This window comes from Ictalurus punctatus, chromosome 10 (genome assembly GCF_001660625.3).
Source record: "Ictalurus punctatus breed USDA103 chromosome 10, Coco_2.0, whole genome shotgun sequence".
Classification (NCBI taxonomy): Eukaryota; Metazoa; Chordata; class Actinopteri; order Siluriformes; family Ictaluridae; genus Ictalurus; species Ictalurus punctatus.
The window spans coordinates 22092830-22102445 of record NC_030425.2 but is presented as its reverse complement, the minus strand read 5'-3'; the positions used below and the strand labels follow the sequence as shown (position 1 = coordinate 22102445).

The window sequence follows — 9616 nt, the reverse complement described above, 5'->3', positions numbered from 1 at the left end:
TCTTAGCAAGTGAAAATACCTTGAATATAATCAAATTTATCTAGTTTTTCTTATTACAAGAAATAGAAGATCATTAAACCTTTTTCTCATTTCAATCTTGTAATTTTCTTATTCTATTGGCAGATAATTTTACAAATTTAAATGCCGAGAATGAGCAAAAATGATCTGCTAATAGAACAAGACTATTTTAAGCTTGAAATAACAACTATCGTGAAATAGGTTTAATAATCTTATATTTGGTTCGTTGTGATCTTATAATAAGAAATACTAGATAAATTTGACTATATTCAAGGTATTTCCACTTGATAAGATGTCATTTTTTGCAGTATATGAAAGTCTCTGAAAACTCTTTACTTTCTGAATGAGCTGCCTTCAGCTAAATAATTCTGCTACAGTATGATTTGCACTAGTATTTTTTGCAAGATTGGTTTGATCCTATGAAATACTTTGCTGGGTCTGCCAGTTGATGACCCCTGATATAATTACTACCATATGTTTATTAGCATTTAAAAAAAAAAAATCAAAATGCAACTTCTTATTCAATGTACTCACATGACAGCTTTGATAAATCTTTACTCTCTTTGAGCCGAGTCTCTCTGTTAATCCCTTTTGTACTCTTCCTACTGTAATCCTACTATCCGGTGTTCAGTTGATTGTCCATTCCTCCCAGGATTTCTTCCTAATGTTCTTATGGAGTTTTTCCTCACCATTGTCAGCTTCAGGCTCACTCATTAGGGCACAACCGTGGATTTCTGTAAAGCTGCATTGTTAAGAAATGCTGCATAAATATGGAAATGGAAATTATTTAGAAATTAATAACCTCAGGAAATGTCCAAGTTGAAACCAAATGTTGTTCAGCATACAGCATGGCAAGAAATAAAAGTCTTTCCAACTGACCATATTTGAATATTTATTTAATACATCTTCTAAACATACATTTTTCATTTGTGTTTAGCAAACCTTTGCGGGTACTGCAAAGAGGCAAGAGAATCGGACGTTGTCAAAACGGTGACGCTGTGAAAGATTTGGTGTAAAATAACTACAAACACTCCCATTGCAAAAGAACACAGAATTGTTTGGCTACAGACAACAAACACCATGAGATTGTTAACTTCAAAAGCAATGGCACTGATATCACGTACTATGAAGATTCGCAAAAACATTGCTTCGGTCAGTGTCATTATAGAATAGTGACACAAAGCTTGCACTGTAGTTTATGTTTTTGGCAAGTTCGAAAGTAAAGCAGTTTACCATTGAATATGATTCTGCAGAGAGCTGACATTTCCTCCACAAACATTCACTTGCCTTTGACTGTCTTACAGCAGATGTAAATGATTTGACTGTAGAGCGCGCGATTAAAGTGATACAATAGTGGTCACATTGAACAATATTTATGCCCTCTCATGGCTGTGTTTAGAAAATCGGTGCTACCAACCAAAGATCAAAACAAAAACAAACATAAAGAAAAATAATAATAATTTAAGCTGACTGGTATAGAAATTTACAGTATGTACAATCACATACAATTAAAATATACCTATATTTTAGTATTCTAAAGAGTTTTTATCCCACTCAAGCACTCATCACTTACAAATCAAAATGGCAGAGTATAAAAAGAATAAAGGGGGAAAAGCAATAAAACAAAACAAAAAAACAAAACAAAACAAAACAAAACAAAACACATGCTAACCAGAGTAACGGAAATTTAGTAAGGCTTTGCCGACTATGTGCCAGAGAAAACAACATCAGAAGTCCATCTTGAAATGAAGATCTATCAACAGTGCTGAACACAACAGGCACCCATACAACAAGAATGAAACTAAATAAATAAAAAATATATTCATATATGTATATATACGTTTATAAAATGAAACACTGGAAAGCTTTGTTCATTAGATACGTGGTTGCCATATCAAAGGCAACATATCTTTTACACAACTTTGCTGTCTTTTATTGATCAGTTTTTAGGAAAATGTTTAGCTTTGTAGAATTCTGTACACTATATACTGTACGAGTAAAGAAAATGTAAAAGTTTTTCTTTAAATATTTTGTACTTTTTATTCGTATATTGAAAAAAAATGGTGTTGCAGGCACTTAAGTCCATCCCCGATGCGTAGGTGATTTTACAGTGGCGCAGTAAGGTTAGGGGCCGTTTGGTTTCTCCTGGATTGTGTTGGCCTCAGGCCTGATGAAGCGCACCAGTGTTAGCCAAGGATGTCCAAGTAGACCGGGGCGGCTTTGCCCAAGGCATACAGGACTTTCTGAATGTCTTTGATGTTCAGTCGCTGCTGCGGTTCTCTCTGCCAACAGCCTAGCATGAGGTCGTAAACTTCCTTGGGACAAAGACGAGGCCGGTCCAGAACGCGCCCTTGTGTGATGCACTCAATCACCTGTAGGAGGAAAAGGAGTTGGTAAGTTCAGTTTGTACTTATTACTTTCTAAACCACCTAAAATTTTGTAAAGGATACATAAAATTCCTTAGAAAAGTCTGGATAAGTAACTAACTGAATGAATAGTGACAACAGTTACTTTTTAATGCTTAAAATATGCTATAAATAAGACAATTCAAAATGGTTGTTTTGTTTCATAGTGCTTCACGTCACTGCTTTTGACTAATGCCAGGGACTCGGAAGAATAAACTTCTCCACCCATTCTTGTGCAAACATTATGTTTTCATCATCATCATCATATCTTTTTCAAGCCATGTTGTCAATTTGCAGATTAGAGACAGTAAATCAAATGAAAAATCTATCTATAAAAATTCTTGTTTCATGAGCTGTCTTCAGCTAGATAATTTACATAAATGCATGTGACTTGCTTGATAAACCACAATAGAGGATCTGCTAAGGATGCTGGTTCATGTTTAGAAAACTGGAACTGCTGAACTACAGCCAGTTTTTAATACATTCATCAGTTTGGTCTGCTGAAATATTTTGATGGGTCCACCAGTTGACGATCCATAATCTAAACTGTTAAGAATATTATATAAACTATTGCTGTATGAAAAGCTGTATATATTCATCTAAAGACAACTCTTTTAATTTAATGCACATTACACAATAAAGTTGACACAAAGTTGAGCCGACCTTTTTAAAAAAAAAAAAAAAAAAAAAAATTCTTGAGATTTTGAGTATTGTTATAAAACAGTGGTAGTTAAAATTCCCATTAGAGAATCTAAGTTTGTACTGAGCATATGCTATTGTTATTGCATCATCAAATAGATGATCCAATCACATTGCAGTATGCAAATCACTTCTGTTATTACACTGCTTTACCAGGGAAGGATAGTGGGTACAAGTAGGTTTGGGGCCATTTTTAATTTGTATATTCACAGTATCAGGATTTCTTGAAGAGGATCAAAGTGATGCAATTCTGTGCCCTTTTCACTTTTCTAATGATTTAATGTGGAACTGCCATAACTTGAAATGTATTATTCAATAAAACTACAGACTTCAAAAGTTTAGGATGAATTTGAATGACTAAGAATTCTGACGGCCCTGTGGCAGCCTTTAGTTATGTTTGTTCTCGTCTTCTTCAGATGTCACACTCAGGTTCTAAATATGCCTGCATGCGTGAAATTCTCCAGCACCTCGTTATTAGACAGCTGAAACCATGGCTGCTTGCCGTAGGTGAAGATCTCCCACATGATGACGCCGAAGCTCCACACGTCACTCTCTGTGCTGAACTTCCGGTACATGATGCTCTCGGGTGGCATCCAGCGAATGGGCAGCATGGTGTGACCACCCACCTGGAGGAGAACAGATTACACACTCCACGGTTAGTCAGCCAGCACGTGTCACACTCGCTAACAGCATGATAAGCCATGTCCTGGACTGATTGTTGCTGTAAACAACAGATAGAATCTGATACTGGCTGATTAGAGGTGACATTCGAAGGTGCAGCTGAGAGAAGAAGAATGATGAAAGGTTGCGTAAGAATTGCGCTTTTTAGCAAAAGAACTCATTTGAGCCTCATCCATATAAACTCTCTGGACTAAATAAATAAATAAATAACAAATCATCCACCACTGGCAATGCCTTATTGTACAGTGTTGATAGGTTTCACACCTGGATGAATGTAACTTAACACTGACACTTCCAGCCACAAGGGCCGGATCTGTAATGAAACAGCAGGTTCCATACTGCATTAATCACGCTAACACTCTGCTTTCATCAGGCGGGAATATTCTCAAATCTCAAATGGCTATTACTGGACCACGATATGTTTCCGTTCTAATTCCCATCCCTCCAGCTGTCTGTTCGTTACTTCAGGCTACTCAAACTGTTGTGCGGACAAACGTGAACTTGCTTTGTAAATATCTCCCTATGACAGATTTAATTAGGTGCTTTCATCATAATTCTGGAACCATATTGTTCAAACATAGTGTTCATTTACATGCCATCACGCAGCGCTCCCTATAGCACGTCTCCTCACCTTAGTAAAAGTGTGAGCTTTCTTCAGCATGGCGTCTGTGGGTCGTGTCTCACTGAATTAAGCAAACTAATTAAGTTAGGGTGGTGATTTTAAATGACCTTTCGGTGGCACACACACACTAGCATCACCACATGTGCAAACGAATCTGAATCCCTCTTTAAGGAAGGCGAATTAAAACCGGTTAAACAGGCGTGCAAATGATAGCGCTATCACCTAGGGCTTTGTGGCTGAGTCCAAAGCAATTAGCCCAGCAGGGTAGGAAATTAATACAACAACCCCCCCCCCCCCCCCCCCCCACCACCACCACCACCACCTGAAAAAATAAATGATACAAATATATGTTGGGTGGAAAAAAATCATCATCTCACTTGCAATTTCTCATACATTTCCTTTCAGTGACATTCTAGAGTGCTTTCCCTTTCACTGGTGTGTAAACTGGATTACAGGCCAGTCGTGGCTGCATGGTGGAAGGTGAGATTGGATTAGTGGCGTGGAAAGTGGTGCAGCATGGCAGAGGATGGATTACAGTTCCTCAAGGGCTACTCACCAGGCATTTACACTTTTAAGTAAAGATGAAGCAGATTGGATTGAGCCAATAGGCTTTATTTTTTTAATTCCAGAAGAAGGGGGAAAGCAGCAAAACAAGTTTATACGTTGTACAATGCTTGTTCTATAAACACTATAGGACAGGTAGAACATTGGGTCCAGCTTGCAAGATATTTATTGATTTTTCTTTGCAATATGACTGACATGGCTGAGCTGTGAAGTTTGCTTGTTTATCAACAGCCGCCACAGGCAGTCCAAAGCCTGAGCAACAATCATCCAGCCAACATTTGCAAAACTAAACTTGTACTGTCATTTTCTGGGGTCGCTGATTTTGCAAATACAGGACGTGATGCAAGCTTAAATCATGAATGTGCCTGTGTGTGAATTTGTCACAGTAGCTCTCTTTTTACACTCTGTTTTACTGCTTCCTGCCTTTCTGGTTCTTGACAATTTTTGGGTTCTCACTCCTGAGTTCTTAAGTGTGTGCCCCGAAATCAATTTAAGTCCACCACCATCATTATCGTCATCAGTATATATTCTATAAATGCATACTTATGGAGTTGTGTAGTGAGGAATACCGAATACCAAATTTGCATAGATCAATATTCAGTCCACAGATGTATCAACACATAATTGGCAAACTCAAAGTAGCGAATTAAAAGCATAATCCATCCATCCATTTTCTATACTGCCTATCCTACAGGGTCACGGGGAACCTGGAGCCTATCCCAGGGAGCATCGGGCACAAGGCGGGGGACACCCTGGACGGGGTGCCATTCCATCGCAGGGCAAACTCACATACACAGTAACACACCCATTCATACACTACAGACACTTTGGACATGCCAATCAGCCTACCATGCATGTCTTTGGACTGGAGCACCCGGAGGAAATTCTCGCAACACAAGGAGAACAGGCAAACTCCACACATACAGGGAAGTGGCGGGAACCGAACCCCCAATGCTGGCAGTGTGAGGTGAACGTGCTAACTACTAAACTGTGCATCTCAAAAGCATAATAATAGCCTAAATCCTGCACACATATTATGAATTCATGACTTCCTTAAGATGTGTGCAATGAACTATCAGCGCATTCGTTCTAATGCTCTAAATTTTTAATTGATTAATATGATAATTAAAACTAATCCTAGAGCAATATATTGCCAATATAATAGATGTCTGTTAGATATCATTATATTATTTCAATGCTTGTAATCTTTTCATCCTTATATCATTGTATTAAAAGCTATTTTCTTCTTCAGTCTGCATTTTCTATTCGTATTTCTAAGAATTGTTTCAATTTTTTTTCTTCTTCAGTTTAAAGGCAAGTGTTTGCATTTAAAGGTGGTGGCCTAGCTTCTATTGGAAAATCCTGTCTAGGATGATTCGACTCAAGAATATTCTGAATAATTGGAATGGGGCTGCATAAGTCATCTCTGAAAAAGCATGACTTTCCCCACGTATATATTGATGTAACTTTTGGACTTAAGTCTCCGACTGTGAATACAGCCCTATACTTTGATCAAGCAAATTGAACCTGATTCATGGCGTAAAAGCACTGTGCATTATTACTTCAACACTCTAATTATCAAAAGACCTCAGATATTGGATACTTGACACACTGTTAAACAGGAGGGAATCAATGCAGCACAAAAGCGTTTGGATTGTCTGTTGGTGAAAAGGCCACTATCTTTTTCCTCCCTCCGCCTTTCACTAGTTTCTGTTGGCCAGGTGCTCGAGCCCTGCAGGAGCGCCAATGTCAATATGACTAGTGGTGTGTGGATTGTGTGCTTGGCAGAACCCCTGTTTATAATCACTCAATGTAGTGAATATGTCTAGTGTGGTTATGATTTTCTAATCTTTCAGCTGTGTCAATATCGCAGCATGTGTGTGCCGGAGAGATGCTATCGGCTGGTGCAATATGAGCTTTCCACTTCCCGCTTGGCCTACATACAGGCCTACTTCACATAATAAGGACAGAAGGTTTCACAAACATAATATGTGTGCAAGTAAATGAACTCTGAGATTTAAATCCAAATTAATTAGGTATATTAATGCTAATTAAAAACACAAGGTTTGATCTAAGGTTTGAGCAGGTGTATTAATACTAATTGAGAATTCAACACAAAATAATTAGATGTAATAACACAAATTAATTATGCTATTTAATATATAATATAGTAAATTACAATTTAATTATAGGCCAAACATTTGTTCCCCATGTGACTCCTGCTTGGTTTAATAGTCTCACATAAATCATTGCCAGCTGCGATGACAAGCAAACCTGAATGAATTCATTCTAACAACAGATTCCAAAGAAACAGTTTAGATATTTACTCTAAACCTGGCTAAATTCATTTACGTTTTATTTAATCTAAACTAAATTGACACACATGTGAAGAGCAGCATTTTATTTAATGTTACCATGGCATGAGAATCTTACAATTCTGTCATCAGCTAGCTAACACCAGCTCAGTATATTAACCAGATATTTTTTTTAATCTCATTTGAGTTTTAACTCATGACTCAAGTCATGACCTTAGTATTATAACGTTCTATCTCTCATTCTTTTTTAAACCAATCAGAACCTTGTAATACTACGATCACAATGTGGTCTCAGTGAAATGTCCTGCAAATATCCTTACTGAACAGAAGGTGATAGGAAGAATTTGCATTAATTGAAAGGTTCTTGGATGCCCTCCAAATTCTCAAGTAATTTTAAATTATTTAAAATGCGTAACTCGATCTCTCTGACACAGCAACAGTTTTTTCACCTGCTGCAGAATGTATGCCAGGATTCAGGTTTTTGAAGCCATGATTCTTGCATTGAATACATTCACTTGAATGAATTTATTGACATTTACATGAATGTAAATGAATTTATTCCCATTTATTCCCAGTTTCTTGTACTATCAAGATTATTAACACACTATCTGACACTATATGTAAAAGTTGCACCCTCACATAGGTTCATATTCATTAACTTAAGCACAAAATGTATGTCAATATTTATGCATTTACTCATATTCAGACTCAGGTTACACAGCTGCTTAAGTTGACTTTCCCATTCAGTTTACGCAAATCACTTGCATGTAGTTCAAGCCTCCGAGGCTGCCACGTTTTTCTTGAGTATAAGCGTGTGGGAGAGGGTGTATCAATAGCATCTAGAGAACTAGCTTCAGACACAAGCACCTGTTCTATGGACAAAAAAATTGGGGGACAGAAAATGCAGATTGAAAAAGAAACTAGCTGGGGATCACACTGACAGGGGGAAATTATATGCAAGTTATTTTTATCATGCTTTTATTTCACTATTTTGACTTAAATTAATAATGCTTTTGTTATAACATTGGTTTTGTTTATTTGATTAACAAATTATGTCCTGTAAAAAAATTATAATTATAAATCATGCCCATCGTTTGTAGGATAAACTGACCAACACCCATCTAGTACTGTTGCTTTAAACTAATTCATAATTTTATTCATTTAAAAATGGGTCCTTGAGACAAGCAGTGTCTCTGATTAAAGATGCTCCTCTGATGTCCTTCATGCAGGAAAAAAAAATGTTTTTGTTGACTTTAAAAGGAGGGAACTATTCATTAATTCATTCATTATTTACACCTACAAAAAATGCCATACATCAAGAACTGTACACAAATGTGACAAGCCTCTGTTTTCAGCTATCTCCACCCTGTGTGTACAACTCTAGCTTGACTCTGTAAGTAGTGCTTTAGTGAGCTGTTTGGTCTAAGGTCTGAATACTAATGTGCGGTGTAATCTCAGTATCTTCACTGTGCTATCTTCTGAATACAGCCCCTTAAAAGCAGCTGTGAAACTGATACACACCCGATAGTAGTCCATGCTGTAGATGTCCCTGGACATGCCGAAGTCTCCGATCTTCACCAGGAGGCCATTTCCTACCAGGCAGTTGCGTGTGGCCAGGTCACGGTGCACAAAGTGCTGTGACGACAGATACACCATGCCAGCTGCAATCTGTGTGGCAATGTGCAACATCTGAGAGAGACCAAGTTCGCCGTTGCTCTGCATCGGATGGCCATCCACCAAGATGGTGGCATCTGGACCATGAGCCCTGGGGAACCGAGGAAGAAAACAGAAACAGAATGAGTCTCATTCTACTTGGTACAGATTCATCAATGCTGGTGTTTTTTTCGGCTTTTCTATAAAAAGAGTAAGTAAGTGTAAGAAGCTTGTCCTGGATTGCCGCGAAAGGTCAGTCTATGCAAAAAAGTTGCCCTAGAGTCGCTGCAACCCCTTGAATCTGTGGACGTGCTATAACTTTTGAAGTAGCTCAATGTGAAGCAAAATCTCACATTTCATTTCCCTCTTTTTCTTCTAAAGAGAACCCGTGTGTTGTTTAGGGTCTGGGACTTTGTTGATTTGCCGGGCCCTTTTTCATTCTTGCTGAATAGCTCTGATGATTGCAGACGGATTTGCATAAGGTGTCTGCTTAAATGTGCTCCAGTGTAATTTCTGTCTTGCTGATAGCCCTAGTGGGGGAAACGCCCCCTCGCCAATGTGCTGGAGATCTAACAATCAAGCAGTCTTCAAGTCGGAGAAGCTATTTTGCATGTAAAACACACTCCTGCTTGTCTTGTGAGCTGGAAAGTGAATTCTCT

The 9616-nt window shown here is 38.0% G+C and overlaps 1 protein-coding gene across 2 annotated transcripts in view; it reads right to left on the bottom strand.

Moving 5' to 3' along the window:
• Positions 1–905: 905 nt before the first annotated feature.
• ntrk3b (neurotrophic tyrosine kinase, receptor, type 3b) overlaps positions 906–9616 on the bottom strand; it is a 140959-nt gene continuing 132248 nt past the window's right edge. For both annotated transcript variants that reach the window (XM_047157999.2, XM_017477360.3), the window contains 3 exons: positions 8826–9069; positions 3590–3748; positions 906–2390 (listed from right to left, as the gene is read on the bottom strand). In XM_047157999.2, the coding sequence (XP_047013955.1) occupies positions 2205–2390; positions 3590–3748; positions 8826–9069 (589 nt within the window). In that variant the 3' untranslated portion in view covers positions 906–2204. The remainder of the gene's footprint in view (positions 2391–3589; positions 3749–8825; positions 9070–9616) is intronic.